At 36.5% G+C, this 20,743-nt stretch overlaps 3 protein-coding genes across 3 annotated transcripts in view; 1 reads left to right on the top strand and 2 right to left on the bottom strand.

Annotated features, from left to right (window-relative positions):
• The window catches only part of LOC104112244 (SKP1-like protein 1A), a 67,720-nt gene that overhangs the window by 22,206 nt on the left and 24,771 nt on the right, over positions 1-20,743 (bottom strand). The window lies entirely within an intron of this gene.
• On the top strand, positions 1,338-4,241 carry LOC138899660 (uncharacterized). The gene is made up of 5 exons (XM_070186339.1): positions 1,338-1,901; positions 2,639-2,998; positions 3,738-3,794; positions 3,903-3,989; positions 4,098-4,241. Exons 1-5 carry the CDS (start codon positions 1,338-1,340, stop codon positions 4,239-4,241), a joined length of 1,212 nt encoding a protein of 403 aa, XP_070042440.1.
• Positions 17,638-19,264, bottom strand: LOC104092470 (probable BOI-related E3 ubiquitin-protein ligase 2). Its single transcript, XM_070187577.1, has 2 exons — positions 18,749-19,264; positions 17,638-18,381 (listed from the first exon to the last, which is right to left on the bottom strand). The coding sequence occupies exons 1-2, from the start codon at positions 19,061-19,063 to the stop codon at positions 17,836-17,838; spliced, it is 861 nt and encodes a 286-aa protein (XP_070043678.1). The 5' UTR covers positions 19,064-19,264; the 3' UTR covers positions 17,638-17,835.

Genomic DNA, 20,743 nt, shown 5'->3' with positions numbered 1-20,743 from the left:
CATATGATCGATGCAAAGACTTCATACAACGTCTTGCTCGGAAGACCTTGGATACATGAGAATAAAGTGGTTCCATCTACCTACCATCAATGTTTGAAATACTACGAGGGTGAAGTCGAGAAGAAGATAATTGCTGATGATGAGCCATTCACCGAGGCTGAGTCACACTTCGTCGATGTAAAGTTCTACTTGAAGAACCGCATTGTGAAGGAGCTAAAAGCTGATGATGGCATGAAAAGCAAGAATGACGAGCCCATAACTAAAAGAGATGAGGTGACTACTGGTAAAGCCAAAGCTGTTACCGAGGAGGTACAACTCAACGCGAATAAATCTTATAGAGGGGATATTGTGTCTTATGGCAAGAAAGTAAGTCATGTGCTCCAATATGTCCCTAAAAGGAAGAAAGGTGAAGGTGAATCATCTAATCTCCAAACTAACATGCTAAAGGAGTTAACTCTTCCGGTAAAACAAATTGAGGCAGTAAAGTTGTGCTCAAAGCCACTTGTAGGGTTTGTGGCCCAAAATCGTTTGAAGAATGTGGCACTCCCTAAAAAACGAACAGATGAAGGTTTTGATCCTAACGCTTATAGGCTATTTGCAAAAGCTGGATACAATCCCAATGAGCCGTCAAAGTTAGGGAAGCTCCCATCAGAAGCTGCGACGAGGCAACCACGTGAAGGTTTGGGATACTAGCAACCATCACCAGTGCGCATCTCTATAAGAAGGGCGAGCAACAATTATATCACTATAAAAGACGAATTTGCCGCTTCTAACAAACCTTCTGTCTTTGATCGACTTGGAAAATCAACTGTGAGATCTTCCGTATTTGAGAGATTGGGTCCATGAAATAAAGGGAATAAGTTACAAAAAATTATCGAAATACAAAAACACCCGCTTCGCCCAAAATTTAGAAGATCTCTAAGGATTTCCAAAGTCTAGTTCCTTCTAGAATGAAGCGACAAACAAAAGTCATGGTTTCGTGTGATGAGGTACTGAAGGTGAAGCCATACACTGTGGTCTTCACTAAAGAACGTGATGAAGACGAAAAAAGTGTGGGTTCTTCGTATCATGTTACCGTACAAGGCGAGAATGGTGTTCCATCTTCAATGGAGGATGTTTCACTGTGTTACCACATATCCTTCAACGATGGGGACCTTAAGAAGATGAAGATATAAAGGATGCTCCGCCTAAACTTGAAAAAGGAGTAAAAATAACAATGGACGCTTTGAAAGAAGTAAATCTTGGCACTAATGAAGAATCGAGGCTCACTTATCTAAGTGCTTTACTAACAGCTAATGAAGAAAGCACTTATATTGAGTTACTCAAGGAGTTTAAATATGTCTTTGCTTGGAGTTACAGAGAGATGCCTGGCTTTGGAACCTAAAGTAGCAGTCCATCACCTTGCAGTCAAGAATAGCGCTCGTCCTGTTAAGCAAGCTCAAAAGCGCTTTAGGCTGGACTTGGTTCCCTTGATTGAAAGTGAAGTTAACAAACTCATCAAAGCTGGTTTTATTCATAAAGTTAAATACCCAACATGGGTTTCAAGTATATTCCCTGTAAGGAAGAAAAATGGCGAGATTCGAGTGTGCGTTGACTTCAGGGATCTCAACAATGCGTGTCCGAAAGATGAATTCCCACTTCCTATTCCACAGCTGATGATCGATGCTACTACTGGTTATGAGGCAATGTTATTCATGGACGGTTCGTTGGGCTATAACCAAATTTGCATGGCACAAAAAAATGAAGAGCTTACTGTATTCCGTACCCCAAAGGGTATTTATTGCTACAAGGTAATGCCTTTTGGCTTGAAGAACGTGGGTGCTACTTACCAAAGAGCTATGCAGAATATCTTTAATGACCTTCTCCACAAGAATGTCGAATGCTATGTTGACGACTTGGTGGTAAAATTAAGAAAGAAAAGCGACCACTTGGAGGACTTGAGAATGGTGTTTGAGTTGTTCCGGAGGTATCAACTTAGGATGAATCCATTAAAATATGCCTTTAGAGTTACTTATGGAAATTTCCTTGGTTTTATTGTCCGGCATCGAGGGATCAAAATTGATCAAGCCAAAGTAGATGCAATTTTGAAAATGCCTGAGCTTCGGGATATTCATGAATTAAAAAGTCTGCCATGAAAGATAACATACCTTAGGAGATTCATCTCGAACCTAGTTGGGAGGTGCCAACCATTCAGTTGCCTCATGAAGAAAGGCGTTCCTTTCAAGTGGGACCAAGCTTGTAGCAATGCCTTTGAAAGTATCAAAATTTACTTGATGAAGCCTCCATTTTGGTAGCCCCCATACTTGGAAAGCTGCTGATACTGTATATTTCAGCACAAGAAAGGTCTATTGGAGCGCTGTTGGCCCAAGAAAATAGTGAAGGAAAAGAAAACTCCATTTACTACTTGAGCAGGATGATGACACCACATGAGCTGAATTATTCCCCAATCAAAAAGTTATGTTTCGCGCTAGTCTTCTCAATCCAAAAGTTGAAGCATTACTTTCAAGCTCATGTCGTTCGTTTGGTTTCTAGAGCAAATCCCATCAAGTTCGTGATGTCAAAACCTGTTTTTAGTGATCGACTAGCAAGGTGGTACCTCTACTTTCAATAATTTGAAATTGTGTACATCCCTCAAAAGGCTATAAAAGGACAAGCGTTAGCGGACTTCTTGACATATCACCCTATACCTGATGATTGGGAGCTAACTGACGAACTACCTGATGAGGATGCAATAGTCATTGAAGTTCAACCTCCACGGAAGATGTACTTTGATGGTGCTGCACATCGCGGAGGAGCTGGTGCCGGTGTAGTATTTTTCACTTATCAAGGTGAAGTTCTGCCCTACTCTTTTACGTTGACGCAAGTCTGCTCTAACAACGTTGCTGAGTATCAAGCACTAATACTTGGGCTTGAAATGGCTGTTGAAATGAAGCGATTGCAATTGCAAGTCTTTGGTGACTCTCAGTTGGTGATCAGCCATCTTTCAAGTAGTTACGAGGTCAAGAAACCTAAACTACTCCCATATCATGATTATGTTAAAATTAATGGGATGGGCCGGTGACATGACTATTCAACATATGCCAAGGAAAGAAAATAAGAAGGTTGATTCTTGAGGTGCCCTAGCTTCATAGTTAACCATGCCTGATCAAGCGCAAGTTACTGTCTGCCAAAAATGGGTAGTACCGCCGCCAAATGAGGTTGAAGGTGAAGAAAATAAACTCAAGCATCTTGTCGTTGTTTCTGAAGCTGAGAAAGAAGAATGACGACAACCCATTATCGACTACTTAAGCTATGGGATACTTCCAGAAAATTCGAGGAGAAGGACTGAAATCCGTCGTCGTGCACCTCACTTCCTTTACTACAAAGATACTCTATACAGAAGGTCATTCGAGGGAGTACTCTTGCGATGCTTAGGGGAAGAAGAAACACTCCAAGCTTTGCAAGAGGCACATTTTGGGGTATGTGAGTCACACCAGTATGGACCAAACCTCCACTTCCATATAAAAAGGATGGGATATTATTGGCCAAAAATGGTAAAATATTGCTTGGACTACGCTCGAAGATGCAAGGCTTGTCAATTCCATGCGAATTTTATTCATCAACCTCCTGAAGTGTAGCACCCGACTGTTGCATCCTGGCCATTTGACGCTTGGGGATTGGATGTTGTTGGACCACTGCCAAAGTCCTCTGGTGGGCACCTATACATCTTGGCTGCAACTGACTACTTTTCAAAATAGGTTAAAGTTGTTGCTCTTAAGGAGGTAAAGAAGGAAAATGCTGCAAGTTTCATCCGAGTAAACATAATCTATCGCTTTGGCATTCATCGTTACATAATAACGGATAATGGAAAGTCATTCGATAATAGGTTGATAAACAAGATTTGTGATCTCTTTGGCTTCAAGCAACGTAACTCTTCGATGTACAATGCTGCCGCCAATGGTCCAGCTGAGGCGTTCAACAAGACTATATGCAACTTGTTAAAGAAAGTCGTCTCCAAATTCAAATGAGATTGAAATGACCGTATGGAAGAAGCTCTATGGGCATATAGGACGACTCACCACACGCCAACATAAGCAACTCCTTATTCAATCATTTAGGGAGTCAAAGCCGTCTTGCCACTCGAGCGTCAAATACCTTCATTACGACTGGCTATTCAAGAAGGGATCACTGATGAAGAAAATACTCGACTTCAATTAGCAGAGTTGGAGGCTCTTGATGAGAAGAGGTTGGAAGCTCAATAGAGTCTTGAATGTTATGAAGCTCGATTGTTTCGCGCCTTCAATAAAAGAGTTTGCCCTAGATCCTTTCAAGTAGGAGATCAAGTCATTGCCATACGAAGACCCATTATTACTTCCCATAAACCTGTAGGGAAGTTCACTTCAAAATGGGATGGGCCATATGTCGTATAAGAAGTTTACTCAAGTGGGGCTTATAAGCTGGTTGATGCAGATGGCATGAGAATCGGCCCTATCAATGGCAAGTTTTTGAAGAAGTATTATCCTTGAAGTCGCTACGCTCCTTGACGCATGAGCCTAAACTTCATGTTTCTACACTCCGGTCCCGCATGAGTCTAAACTGTGTACGGCCCACTACAAAAAAAGGGTCCGCTAGGTTGAAAACCTCAAAAGAGGCGGCCTAGGCAAAAGTTAGGACATAAAAAAAATTAAAAAATTACCCATTCTGAACTACGGTATGACTTGATCCTCTTCACCGAGGTACGTAGGCAACTTAGAGTTTCATTCTAAGTTCAGTCACATAAGTTCAAAAGATACATATTTCCCCAATTGTTGTCCGAGTGAAGTTTGAAGGAATTTAAAATCAAGCCGAAACATCATTCTTTTGTTGAACTTTGGATCTCATTTGATTTAAAGGGGGAAACACTCCATGGTAAATTGGTATCTTCAATGGGACGATTTTAGGAGGATGTCAAGTATTTGCGCTGAAATTCGGGGGTTCACTATGTCTTCATGTTCACAAATCTTTAAGTCTGTCAGTCTTCAAGTCGAAATATTTAAGCCTCCAAGTCTTCAAGTTAAAGTCTTCAAGTTGAGGTCCTCAAACTCGCCGGTCTTCAAGTGAAAATATTTGAGCCCTCAAATTTTTCAGGTTGAAGCGTCAAAGTCTGCCGAATCTTCAAGTCCATCAAATTTTCAAGTTTGTCGGTCTTCAAGTTGAAGTCTACAAAGTCCGCCAAATCTTCAAAGTTTTCCAAGTGTTCAAATCGACGTCGTCAAGTCCACGAAGTCTTCGAGTTGAAACTTTATAATTTTCCAATCTTAAGGTGGACATATGAGTCCCTTTGCACCTTAAGTTGGCCTCTTCGTGTGTTTGTCCTTAAAAGTAAACTATAACTTTCCAATCTTAAGGTGGATATATAAGTCCCTTTGCACCTTAAGTTGGCCTCTTCGTGGGTTTGTCCTTAAAAGGAAACTATATTTTCCAATCTTAAGGTGGACATGTAAGTCTCTTGAGAGTAATCTTTCCGATAGTCGGGGCACATTGAAAGTAATCTCTCCGATAGTCGATCCATATTGAGAGTAATCTCTCCGATAGTCGGGGCACATTGAGAGTAATCTCTCCTATAGTCGGGGCACATTGAGAGTAATCTATACGATAGTCAAGCCACATTAAGAGTAATTTCTCTGATAGTTGGGGCACATTGAGAGTAATATCTCCGATAGTCGAGCCACATTGAGAGTAATCTCTCCGATTGTCGGGGCACATCGAGACTAATCTCTCCGATAGTCGGGGCACATTGAGAGTAATCTCTCCGATAGTCGGGTCGTTTTGAGAGTAATCTCTCCGATAGTCGAGCCACATTGAGAGTAATCTTTCCGATAGTCGGGTCATGATGAGAGTAATCTCTTCGATATTCGGGCCACCTTGAGGGTAATCTCTCTGATAATCGGGTCATTTTGAGAGTAGTCTCTCTGATAGTCAGGCCACATTGAGAGTAATCTCTCCGATAATTGGGCCACCTTGAGAGTAATCTCTCCGATATTCGGACAGAGATGAGTATCCACCCCCTCACACCCTAAGACTGCCTTCTTCATGCATGGACCATGTTGTTAAACAAGAACAAATCCTTCTCGTTCGACCTAAAAAAACAAAAAGACAAAAAACGCAGAAGAATTAAAGCGAAAAAAAGAAGAAAAAATTACCTTTGCGCAGGCTTCCTAAACGTTAGAAGTAAAAGTAAGATCGACTTTGAGAATGGCGCGGGTTTATGCTCAAAAAAACATGAGCAGACGATTTTATATAAGTGCTGAAAGGTGACGTTGAAGATCCTTTTGTCGATATGGGATCGGTGCTAAGGCGGCAACTACAGTTTGTCTCCAACATGGATTAGGTGTGAGTGGACTTCAACAAGGAATCAAATAGCTTCCTTGTTTAAACCACGTAAAGGTTGGGGGGAAAAGCAGTCGTCGACGCGTCCAACATTAATGTGGAAACTACTCACAAATCTTTTCATATTGAGTTGCTCAGTTCTTTGCAAATGAAAGCCTATATAGAGACCATGTGTATATTAAAATAATACATTTTTGGTCTTTGGTCACTTGACCTTAATTACGTGGAACACTTGACTTAAAGTTTCCATGAATTATTTTGTCTTATATGAGCTTATCTCATTTTGCTATTTGCTCACAGCTTTTCATCTCTATGACAAGCTACGTGCGAGTTGCTCAATCATTTAAACACAGTACTTTAAGCCTCGTCTTTGATAAATTGATATTTTAACAAGTCTTGAAATATGAGGCATTTATAAGCATTTAAATTTTATCAAATTTAAATCAATAAAATAATTTGGACTATATTTTAAATTCAAGATACATTGGTCCAAACAAATATTATGAGCTAATATAATTGAATTAATTATATAATCCAATATATATAGATTAAACAAATAAGTCTTAATCCATTGGGCTAGCTCATTTAATTGGGCTAAAGTGATGAGCCCACTTTATTAAGCCCAAGATATCATGTTCCTAGAAGCCCAGCTTGATACCACGTGTCAAATGACGTGGCACGCCTAGTCAAACGGAAGAGCCAATAGGATCATGCCACGTGTCAAAATGGCAAGGCATGCCAAGTCACATTAAAAGGCCAATGAAACCGCGTCACGTGTGCAAGTGACATGTTCTGGCCAATCAAATGCGGCCTTGTCACACTTCAATTTTATTGGTCGGAAAGAGTTTGTTCTTATCATAACCCTTCCCTCCCACAACTATAAATAAGGGTCTTCATAACTCAGAAAAGACACTAGAAGTTATAACAAGAAGCAAGAAAGAGCTCGTGGATCAAACGCTGTAAATTCCTCCATAAGTTTCAAGCTTCAAGCAATCAAGTTCAAGTTCAACAAATCAAGTTCAAGCTCAAGAATGACGAACAAATCAAATTCAAGCTCAAGAACGAAGAACAAATCAAGATTCAAGGAGTACGAATTCAAATCAAAGTTTGTGCTAGTTGAATTCAAGATCATCATTCGTGACAACAAATATAGGTTCAAGATCAAGCTCAAAGACCCTTGAATTTATTTACTAGTGAAAAGAAGAATCAAAGGGTACGGTTCATAGAGATTGTACACTCGAATTATTTGAAATCAAATACTACGATTGTTACAATATTTTTCGATCTTGAATTTATTTTCTCGACGCAAATTTATTGTTTACGGTAAGCAAATCGTAGTTGCCAAAGCAAATTAAGAATTTGAAGTTATGGTTCTGAATTCACAATTCTTTTTATTTATTAGGTTCGAAATAATTTTTTTTTACGTATTAAGTGAACTTCTTAACGCGAATATTGAGTCTAAACTGAAGCAACTATGTTCTGCCGAACCCGTAAATTATTCCAACCAATTTTTAGTTAATGTACCCATAAGAACCCGACAATCCCTGTATGGAGCCTCCGTCGTTTCGGTATGATAGATTCACCCCTCGTAGCAGTACACAAAGTCATTTCATGCAATATTTCAGCTATCAACAAAACAGAAAAAACGGAGGAGAATGCATTAATTACAACGAAAAAAAGAATCATAGGCAGGCAATGAAATTGATTACTACGAAAAAAACAGTCTTTTCTTTTGAATTCATCGTTAGGAGTTAGGACTTTCACATCAAAGCCTAAGAAAACATGTGAAATGCATTGAAGCATATATAGAGGATGGAGGACCAGCACTTTATTTCATAACGGCTTCTACCATTGGACCCAAAGTTTCCACGCTAATTTAAGTGCAAGGCATTGGCACGACTAGAGTAGGGAGAACCAAACAAACCCGAAGCTTCATTTTAATTCAATCGTTTCAGTGACTGAGTCAGGATTTTCGCTGAGGATGTCACTTTTAGTAGAAAAGATAATATTATATGGCAAGGATCGAACCTACAACCTTAAGGGACTCTCATAACCCCTTTCGCTAGTGTATTGGTGGTAAATAAATGATACACGTGGAATTATATTTAGCTGACAGAACATGATACATGGAACAATGAAGAAATGACAACTGACATATTTCATTTAAAAGATGTATGAAGCACAAGAGTTACGAGGCAAACACCCACAAGATAATGGAGAACCAACGTTCGAACCTAAAACAATTGTTGAAGAGGCACGGGCGGAATGAATCAAGACTGGAAAGAGAGAAGATTCACGAACCTACAATTAATGAAGAAGGGAAATCAGAATCGTTACAAAATCTTAATAGACAGTTACGATTACCAATCATAACGGACAATTAATGCCATTAAAGCTCATAATGATTCCGCCATAAATAGGAAAAAATATTATATTTGTAAACTCCTTATATAAGGGAGGAGAATCTCATTTGTAAAGAGACGTTCGGAGTACTATCAAAATATATTCACTTTCTCTTGCTTATTCAGTACAATCAATTATTCTTTCTTTTTATAGTTACTTTTTGTCGACTTTATTTCCTTTTAAGTGAATTACTGAGGAAGTAGGGAATTATTTGGTTATCAGTAACCCGACTTCTTCTAAAAATAGACTTTGACTAAAGATCTTATTTTTTGATTAAACAGTTAGATTGAACCATCAACTTGCGTCAAAAAAAGTCAACATATTGTATATATAAATAAAAAAGGTAAATTAACATATTATATATCCATGTAGTATAATTTTTGGACGAAAATATATCTTTTTACACCCTTGGACAAAGGTAACTCCACGCCTGAATTGTACTATGGCCTGAGATATTTTGGTACTCCTAGGCCAAGTTTTACTGTCACAATCAGCGAACGAGTAAAGATCTTATTATGTTACTAGTGTATTTAAGTTGTTACGGTGATTTTCTTAATTTTTCCAAATCATCATATGAAATTTTGTTATGAATAGTTGTGTCATTGTCTTAACCTAATATAATTTTATATTATCAGCATAAAAAGTTAAACTCTATATATGGAGTATATTTTATGTCGAAAACAATAGGCGTCAAATTAAAAGTTTTGTTGTCTCCCCAACAACTCACCACATCCCTCTCTCTTTTTATAATAGAAGACAGTTTATTGTTCCCTATTCGGTGGTAAAAAATATTATTCCTGCCAATATTGTTGTATTTGTAAATAATAATTCTGCAAAATATAAGTTATCGTAATGAAACAGTAATTAATTCGAGCCCACTGAATTCACAGTGTTTCCTTAAGGAATTTAATCCCCTCCTAGTACCCAAGGTAATGGATTATTTTCTCCCAGGATAGAACGAATCACACATTGGTGTAGCGGTACTTCAAACCCCAGTGTTTCAGCGAACACAAAGTTCGGTAGCAAATCACACTTACAGTTGCTTTGTTTGAAGTTAAAACAATGCAGAACGAAGGAGTAGATACTCAGAAAATCGTATGGAAATGCTGTCTTTTTTCAACAGTTGCTGCACATATATATAGCAGCCAGTGTTGAAGAAAACCAATCGTCCACCCTCCATGGTGGAGCAAGCATTAGCTTGTTTGTGGAGCAAGCACAATCATGGTGGGAAGAGCATTAGGCGGCTGCCTTGTGGTCAATACACGGATTAAAAAATATCCGTTACAAATGCAGATAATCTTACGTTAATATTTACTATTAACAAATAAATTTGGTCCAAAAAATTAATCAATCAATCGATCATTTGACCAAATCCAAATCCCAATCCGAATCCGAATCCGAAGCCGAAGCCGAAGCCGAAGCCGAAGCCGAAGCCGTAGCCGTAGCCGAAGCCGAGCCGAGCGAGCGAGCGACGACGACGGCGCGAGGCTTGCTTTCTTCTTAACTCTTTAAGAGCTACAAGAAGAGCAATTATATATATACCCACCAAAAATCTCTTCCTCTTCCAATATAGGACAATGTCTCATTGTCAAGAGGGGGAAACTTAAAATTTTACTCAAAAATTTCATTTTCCCTCCATTTCTCATTCACCCTCATTTTAAGACTATTTCATCTTAAAAACAAAAACCTCAACAATCCCCCACATGAATGGGGAATGGCTATATCACGGAAGTATACATGAAAAAACTGTGTGATTTATAAGCAAGGATTAATCGCATCTGGATAAGTAGGTTTCCCTTTGAACTTTCTGTAGTAAACTTATGTCGGATATACTCGGTCAATCGGTAGATTTGATATCTTTGAACCGTCGATCTTTGGTGTATACCTAGACAATCATAAGTCATACAATCAACCCTTAACCGTCTTTGGTTCTCATTGTTGTGTTCGTTTCAGCCATGAACACCGCCTGGTTTCATAAGTGCGTAGAGAACTGGTCTTACAAAGTTCTCCTTGAAGCGGCTAACACTTCACACTTACATAGGTGATTCCTAAACATTTTATCCTGTAGATACACTATTTGATATACCCCGTATCAAATTTAGAAATCATTAAAAAGCCTTAATGCTTTATCCTTGGTTCTGAACATTGTCTCATCACGAGAACGGACTAAAATTTTATTTGACAATGTTGAACCGTCATTAATGACTTTGTTTGATCTCCTTGAACCTAGATCTTGGGATCTCCAGTCTTCTAGGTAGAGTTACCGCCATAATGACTTGTTCTCGGCCATAGCCCCATTCCCCTTGATGATTTCTCAACTACCTCTCTAGTTAGGCCTTTTGTAAGTGGATCCGACACATTATCACTTGACTTTACATAGTCAATTGTGATAATTCCTCTAGAGAGTAATTGCCTAACGGTTTTATGTCTTCGTCGTATATGACGAGATTTACCGTTATACATAATGCTCCCAGCCCTTCCAATTGCCGCTTGACTATCACAATGTATGCATATTGGTGCCAACGGTTTGGGCCAAAATGGAATGTCTTCCAAGAAATTCCGGAGCCATTCAGCTTCTTCACCGGCTTTATCTAAGGCTATGAATTCAGCCTCCATTGTAGAGCGGGCAATACATGTTTGTTTGGACGACTTCCAAGATACCGCTCCTCCACCAATAGTGAATACATATCCACTTGTGGACTTAGAATCAGTTGAACCGGTGATCCAATTTGCATCACAGTATCCCTCAATCACCGCAGGGAAATTACTGTAGTGCAATTCAAAGTTCTGGGTATGTTCTAAATATCCCAAAACTCGTTTCATTGCCATCCAATGAGATTGGCCTGGATTGCTCGTATATCGACTCAGTTTACTTATAGCACAAGCTATATCTGGTCGTGTACAATTCATGATATACATTAAGCATCCCAACACACGAGCATAATCCAATTGTGATATGCTTTGGCCTTTATTCTTTGCTAATGCAAGATTCACGTCAATTGGAGTCTTTGCAACTTTAAAGCCCAAGTGCTTGAATTTTTCAAGTACTGTCTTAATATAATGAGATTGTGACAATGCCAGACCTTGAGGAGTCTTATGGATCTTAATTGCCAGAATTAAATCAGCAACTCCCAAGTCTTTCATATCAAACTTGCTATTGAGCATACGCTTAGTAGCATTTATGTTGGCAATGTCATTACTCATTATCAGCATATCATCCACATATAGGCAAACAATGACTATGTGATTTGGAACATTTTTAATGTACACACATTTATCACATTCATTTATCTTAAAACCATTTGACAACATTGTTTGGTCAAATTTCACATGCCATTGTTTGGGTGCTTGTTTTAGTCCGTAAAGAGACTTAACAAGTCTACATACCTTCTTTTCTTTACCTGAAATCACAAACCCTTCAGGTTGTTCTATGTAAATTTCTTCCTCCAACTCTCCATTTAAGAAGGCCGTCTTAACGTCCATTTGATGAATTTCAAGACCATACACTGCAGCTAATGCTACTAACATCTGTATGGATGTAATTCTTGTAACTGGAGAGTATGTATCAAAGTAATCTAGATCTTCTCGTTGTCTATACCCTTTGACTACGAGCCTTGCCTTGAATTTATCAATAGTGCCATCATCTTTGATTTTTCTCTTAAAAATCCATTTAGAACCCAAAGGTTTATTTTCAGGAGGAAGATCAACCAATTCCCATGTATGGTTGTTCAATATAGATTCTATTTCATTATTGACTGCCTCTTTCCAAAACAATGATTCCGAAGAAGTCATAGCTTATTTAAATGTTTGAGGCTCATTCTCCAATAAGAAAGTCATAAAATCTGGTCCAAATAAAGTAGACGTTCTTTGACGTTTACTACGTCTTGGATCCTCCTGATTACATGTACTTTCTTTTGTTACTTCCCGAGGTCGTTTAGATCCTTCACCAAACGACTCACATTCCTTTTTATACGGATATATATTTTCAAAGAACTCAGCATTATCTGATTCTATAACCGTATTATTATGAATGTCGGGATTTTCTGATTTATGAACCAGAAATCGATATGCTTTACTATTTGTCGCATATCCTATAAAAACACAATCAACGGTTTTCGGTCCTATATTTACACTTTTGGGTTTAGGAACTTGCACTTTTGCCAAACACCCCCACACTTTAAAATAATTCAAGTTGGGATTCCTTCCTTTCCATTTTTCATATGAAATGGATTGTGTTTTGCTATGGGGCACTCGATTTAATATTCGATTAGCCGTAAGAATGGCTTTCCCCCACAAGTTCTGTGGCAAACCAGAACTTATCAACAACGCATTCATCATCTCCTTTAATGTGCGATTCTTTCTTTCCGCAATCCCATTAGATTGGGGCGTGTAAGGGGCTGTTGTTTGATGAATAATTCCATATTCTAAACATATTTCTTCAAAAGGAGATTCATATTCACCACCCCTATCACTTCTTATCATTTTTACTTTCTTGTTAAGTTGCGTTTCAACTTCATTTTTGTATTGCCTGAATGCGTCTATTGCTTCATCTTTACTATTCAGTAAGTAAACATAGCAATATCGAGTACCATCGTCAATAAAAGTTATAAAATACTTCTTTCCACCGCGAGATGGTATTGACTTCATATCACAAATATCTGTGTGAATTAAGTCTAAAGGATTTGAATTCCTTTCAACTGACTTATAAGGATGTTTAACATACTTAGATTCCACACATGTTTGACATTTTGATTTTTCGCATTCAAACTTGGGCAGTACTTCCAAGTTAATCATTTTTCGCAAGGTTTTATAATTGACATGACCCAAACGTACATGCCATAAATTATTTGACTCAAGTAAGTAAGAAGAAGCTGAAATATTATTATTGTTTTCCACAACCATTACATTCAGATTGAAAAGGCCCTCGGTGAGGTAACCTTTTCCTACAAATATTTCATTCTTACTAATGACAACCTTGTTGGACATAAAAATGCACTTAAAACCGTGCTTAACAAGAAGTCCAGTAGAGACTAAATTCTTTCTCATTTCGGGAACATGAAGGATATTGTTCAAAGTCATGACCTTGCCAGAAGTCATTTTCAGAAATATCTTCCCATATCCTTCAACTTTTGCTGTTGAAGCATTTCCCATATAAACTGTCTCTCCGGGTCTAGCAAAAGCATAAGTAGCAAAAGCTTCTCTAACTGCACAAACATGGCGAGTGGCTCCTGAATCAAACCACCACAGTTAAGGATTTTCCACCAAGTTACATTCAGAAAGCATGGCACACAAGTTATCAACATCATCATGATTTACTACCATGTTTGCTTGACCCCTTTTTTTGTCTTTCTTCGGAGCATGACACTCCATAGATTTGTGTCCGGTTTTCCCACAGTTGTAGCAGTTTCCACTGAACCGCTTCTTGCTTGGATTGTATTTAGGACCAGAAGCATTCTTCCTCTTTTTGTTATCTTCAACAATATTTGCTCCCATTATTGTTGAATTACCATGACCTCTCCTTTCAGCAGCTTTATTGTCCTCTTCGATTCTCAATCGAACAATGAGATCTTCAAAGGACATTTTCTTTCGTTTGTGTTTCAAATAATTTTTGAAGTCCTTCCACAACGGAGGCAACTTCTCAATCATTGCTGCTACTTGGAATGCTTCGTTGATGACAAGACCTTCAGCAAGTAGATCATGAATAATAACTTGCAATTCCTGGACTTGGGTAATAACAGACTTGCTATCTACCATTTTGTAGTCCAAAATTTTTGCGGCAACGAATTTCTTCATTCCGGCATCTTCAGTTTTATATTTCTTTTCAAGCGCATTCCACAATTCTTTTGACGTCTCCACGCTACTGTATACATTATACAGATTATCATCCAGTCCGCTAAGAATATAATTCTTGCATAAAAAATCAGAATGCTTTCACGCTTCAATTACGAGAAAGCGTTCATTCTCTGGAGTTTTATCTGGCAGATCAGGAACATCTTCCTTGATGAACTTCTGTAGACATAACGTAGTTAACTAGAAGAACATCTTCTGATGCCAGCGCTTGAAATCACTCCCGAAAAATTTTCCGGGTTTTTCTGCCGGTGCCAGCGCCGGTGTTCGGCTTGTCGATGCGTTGGCAGTCACCATCAGAATAACTTGATTTTCGCTTTCAGTCGTCATCTTTTCTGTAAAAGAATGACACAAACAAACGTTTAATACACGTTTTCAAACTGGAGTAAAAATCACGTAGATTTTAATCTCCAACAAAACGCCACGAAGGCTTTACTCTCCAAAACGGGAGTACACAAAACCACAAAGGTTTTAGTTTGCAGAATAATAAGAATAACACAAATACAGAAATAAATATTAAATTCCTTAAGATTGTTATTCCCGCCAATATTGCTGTATTTGTAAATAATAATTCTGCAAAATATAAGTTATCGTAATGAAACAGTAATTAATTCGAGCCCACTGAATTCACAGTGTTTCCTTAAGGAATTTAATCCCCTCCTAGTACCCAAGGTAATGGATTATTTCCTCCCAGGATAGAACGAATCACACACTGGTGTAGCGGTACTTCAAACCCCAGTGTTTCAGCGAACACAAAGTTCGGTAGCAAATCACACTTATAGTTGCTTTGTTTGAAGTTAAAACAATGCAGAACGAAGGAGTAGATACTCAGAAAATCGTATGAAAATGCTGAGAGGAAGGAGTGCAATGTATAGCCAAATCTGTTGAGCGATTTCAGTTTGTGTCTTGTGTGTCTTTCTTCAACAGCTGCTGCACATATATATAACAGCCAGTGTTGAAGAAGAACAATCGTCCACCCTCCATGGTGGAGCAAGCATTAGCTTGTTTGTGGAGCAAGCACAATCATGGTGGGAAGAGCATTAGGCGGCTGCCTTGTGGTCAATACACGGATTGAAAAATATCTGTTACAAATGCGGATAATCTTACGTATCGATCATTTGATTAAAGCCGAAGCCGAAGCCGAGCGAGCGACGACGACGGCGCGAGGCTTGCTTTCTTCTTTACTCTTTAAGAGCTACAAGAAGAGCAATTATATATATACCCACCAAAAATCTCTTCCTCTTCCAATATGGGACAATGTCTCATTGTCAAGAGGGGGAAACTTAAAATTTTACTCAAAAATTTTATTTTTCCTCCATTTCCCATTCACCCTCATTTTAAGACTATTTCATCTTAAAAACAAAAACCTCAACAAAAAATTCAGTTACTAGCTATAAGTTGTGACACTTCAATTCCAAGATATAATAAATGGTTGTTCTACGTCAATAACTCCATAATACCAGTGGCGAAACCATATATATATTCAATGAGTGTCAATTGACACCCTTTAACCGAAAAATATAGTGTATAATTAGATAAAATTTTCATTATATATATATATATATATATATTATAAATTGTCTCCTCTGAATATTTTTGTAAATTTTTTATTATTTATATTTTGACTCCCTTATTAAAAAATTTAATTCTGCCGCGGCATATAAGGCAGTTCTTGAGAACTAGTATTGTTTTTATAATAGAAGACAGTTTATTGTTCCCTAAACAATTGCACGTGAACCAATCGAAAACCAATAAATTGCTAGTAGTAGGACGTATAATTTTTCTGCTCCGAATGAAACAAAAAAGCTCGATTCCTTGGAAGAGAAAATCAACTAATATAAAAATGGACTGACTGAACCAGTAGCAGGCCATACTTATATTTGACATCCACTCACAGTCTCGGTTTCAACACACATTAGAAACGACTGCTAAAATCAGATATGAATAATCAAATCAATTCTAAAGTGAAAGATTTGAAACCCCCGACAAGGTAAGACTAATGTTTTCAAGAAAAAAAATTAAAAGAAGATGCTATGTCCTCTACTACTAATAACTCTGTTCAATTAATCAGAATCTGGTGCTTCGTCAGAAAGTACACAAAATTAACAAGTCCAAAAAATAAATGGGGAAAAGCTCAAATATGCTTTTACCTCGGATCTACTTCAATTGATTTTTCACTTATTTACACACACCTTAAAGAATTTACTTTTTAACATTAATTAAAAATAAAAATTGATCATATTAATTTTTATAATCAATTTTTACTATGTTTTTAATTTGTTCATAAAAAATATAACAGAGACTCTTTACTTTAAGGGTAACTTTAAAAAAAAAATTGATTCCTTATTGATATCTGAAAAAAATCAAATATTATGGAGTACAAATAAAAAAACAAAAAATCAATTAAAGTGGTGCGAAAAAAATATTCAACATATGTCGCTCATTAAGAGTTGATTTTAAATATACCGTCACCGTTTCGAATTTGGACTATATGTGCCATTACCCGCTAACAGAACCTCATCTTATCTCTAATTATTACCAAATTTTGCCACGTGATATTATCGAAACCCTCCTTCACATACTAACCCTCTAACGTCCCCAATGGCACATGTTAATTGTTTTGTTAAGTTCGGTGGTATATTTGAAAAAAAAACGTACAACACCATCTTTAATTAGAGTTTGGTCAGAGTCTAGGAATGAAACTCCCTTTAATGTGTTTTGAATCTGAATTAATCGAGTCAAGATGCTAAATGCTAGATGGTTATAAAAATTAAAATAAAAAAACAAATACAAAAGTAGATGAATCCCCCTAATAAGTGAGCAGAAAATACAAGATTGTAAAAAAGATAAATGAATTTAGAATGACTATTCTACCACACAACACTCTTTTTTCCCTACACAACACTCTTAAGATGCGGTCCTTCTCGAAACTTGCGTGAATACAAAATTACTTGTGCACCGAGTTGTGTTGTTGTTATAGAAAAAAAGAGTAAATTTTTTTTAGATGAATTCCCTAGTAAGTGAACAGAAAATACAAGATTATCAAAGAAATCAATGAAATATAGAATAACTTTTCTGCGTGACTAAAGAATATCAAAATAGCGAACCTAAAAATCAAAATAACATCCTACCCCTTTTCTACCAACTTATTGTTCCCTTACCCTCTTCTGATGAAATGTGACTTCAATTTTTTTCTTCTTGGAAACAAGAAACACTAGTCATTTTCATAAGAGAAGATCAAATCAAAGCTTCAATGCTTGCTTTCTTCTCAATTCTACAGACAGGACATGAATGTAGAAAAGGGTCACAATTTTTGCAAGAAGAAAGGTGCCTACAAGGCAAGAAAACAATACACGATTTCCTACAATTGCAGCTTTTGCACATCATTTTCCTCGTTTGTTGTTCCTCATTTCCTGTCTCAAGACTCAGTTGTTGTGATGCTTGTACGTTATGCTCCATTTGTTGTACATCACAACAAGACTGTGCATCTCCTACTGCACCTCCATTGGTTGATAAAACACATGCACTTTCTCTTAGCTGTTCAATTGTGTTGTTTAAAGATAGGACAATGGCTTCGTTTTCTTTGGCTATGCTTTGCCATGTTTGATTCTCTATTTCTATTCTTTTAACGAAATCTTGTAGCTCCTTTGACTTGTTCATTGCCTTTGTAATTTCTTCGTCCTTTTGTTTTAGTAAAAGCTGAGCCTTTGTTTCGTAGTTTCTCAATATTAATGTTAGTTGTTGCTTTCTTTGTTCCTGCAAAGCCAATCTCAGACTCTCCTTCTGTTTATCAAAAAAAAAAAAAAAATTAGATGCTGCATATGGACATAACGACAACAAATCTAATATAATCTCACAAGTCTGAAATAGTATACGCACAAATTAATTGAAATTTATTAATTTATTCATTGCATTTTATACTGCGGTGTTTCACCGAAAACGAAGTTAAAAATAGAGAGAGAAATTTTTGCTGCTTATCAAAAATACTACCCTTAGAGCTTGAGGTCTTAAAAACATTTATATGGGTGTAGAAACAAAAATTGAGTTCTAAAATATATAAATGTATAATTCTTTTTGAAATATACTAAAAAGAACAGAATGTCATATATATAAAATGGAAGGAGAAAATAGTAAAAGTTACAAGAATAACCTGTAAATTGATGAACTGATCAATCTCAAGCCTCTCTTTCTCTAATTGGCAGGCTAGGCTTTGAGGAAACAACACTGTTTGGTTAGAATTTGTGTTATGGCCAGTTGTACTGAAGTTCATCAAAATGTGATTATTTTTCTGGTTCAGAATTTGAAACTGCTGCTGCTGTTGGATTTGTAGAAATTGTTGTTGTTGTTGCTGTTGAGGATTAAAATAAAACTGGTTAAATCCACAAGCATTATTCTCCATTAAATCCTGTGAACTTACCAAAGGAAACCCAAGATTATCCGAATACAACTGCGCTTGAATGGCCATATTTGTAAAACGTGCACAACCAAAAACAAGAACTGCCCTTTTTTTTTTCTAGCCAAAAAAAATCAACCAAAAGAAGAAGGAAACAAGTTGGGCTGTGGACTTGTGGTTCAGAATAAGAACTTGATTTGTTCCAAAAGCAGAGGAGAGGATTCTATATAATCCGTTGGCAAAACCTATGACAATATTTGTGACATGTTTCTTGGTTTAGGGTACGCCAGACCTATGACTTATGTATTGAATACATAAATAAATATAAGAAGAAAAATAAACAGAAGATGGTGGGGTCTCTTTCTTCTGTTCTGTTCTGTATTTATAGTATAGAAATAATTTTGTTGATTCAAAATTATGGAAACTGAAAAACTGAAAAGTTGCAGGAAGTAAAGGAGGGGAAGCATTGAAGGGAAAATTTATAACTGGTAACCTTTTACATGCAGATTTTGTGACTAAACTATCGGGTCAGAAGTTTTGTAACAAAATGAATGAATGATTAGAAATTACAATTAAATTTAATTCCATTCCTAATTTGGAGGTTTTGAATTGAAGGAGTTTTTTGTGTGTGTTTTTTGGATTCAGTATTTTAGGATTATGGATAGCAACGGAAAGGAAAAAGAAATGGTCAGTTTTTTTTTTTTGGGTGTTTAAAATTAGGAGATATTAGAGGGAAATCAAAGATTTGTCAGTTTGGTTATTTGTGAAAGCCTAAATAATAGGATTTCCTCTAACCTTTATTTTCCTTTTGCCTTCTTAACTTTCGTAACTTCTTTTTTAATTCAACCATAAAAAAAGTAGTAACTTCTTCTTTTTTTTAAATTAATACTTTATCTGTTCTAAAAGAAACTGACAAAGTTTAGAATACAGATCAATGAATTTAATTTCCAGTATAAATTATCCAACAACCATTCCTTAAATTTTTCAAAAAAAGAAATTACAATGTAAATTACATAAAAAGTTTAATCAACTAGTTAGAAAATTATACTATTATCTTTATTTCTTATTGTCAAATAATTTTATTTGTTTAAGAATTTTTAAATAAAATCATAACAATTTTTGTTTTTACGTCTTTACATAGTTTAAACATATAAGTTCCATAGAGGAAAAAGCTAATAAATTGATATTCTCGTCATTCTTTTGGATCTGAGGGAATACTATAAGTCGTAAAATTATTCTAAAAAAACTGAAAAAAAAGGAATCATAGTTAAAAAGGATTATTGACTTCCCAAATAACTATTTTGTCTATACTTTTCAAAATATTTGTGAAGTTGTATATAAAATGTCCGAAAGGAACCAAAATCATTTTAATCTTTAAAAGAAATGTAACTTACTTTTATTTGTCCTATACTGATATACTTTTTCAAAGTCAAATTTAGTTTTGACATCGTTGCGCAGTCATCATTCGTCAAAGGGTCATTTTTAGTAAGGTAATTTGTGGCTGCTAGGATTAATAGGTTATGATAGAAATTAAATTAAAAGGCTACCAAAGAAAAATAGGTATGATATTAAAATATTTATTAAGGAAAATTTAGAAGGTAGTTTAAAATTTTCAAATCAAGTTTTGACATTCTAATCAATGGAGATTAAGCCAATTTGTGATTCATAATATTAAATCGATGACGATTGTATAATTGATCTAACCAATTAGTTGTTAATTTGTTTCCATCTTACTTTTTGGCAATCATTTCG

The sequence above is a fragment of the Nicotiana tomentosiformis genome, chromosome 10 (genome assembly GCF_000390325.3).
Source record: "Nicotiana tomentosiformis chromosome 10, ASM39032v3, whole genome shotgun sequence".
Classification (NCBI taxonomy): domain Eukaryota; kingdom Viridiplantae; phylum Streptophyta; class Magnoliopsida; order Solanales; family Solanaceae; genus Nicotiana; species Nicotiana tomentosiformis.
This window is presented reverse-complemented; position numbering and strand designations above follow the sequence as displayed.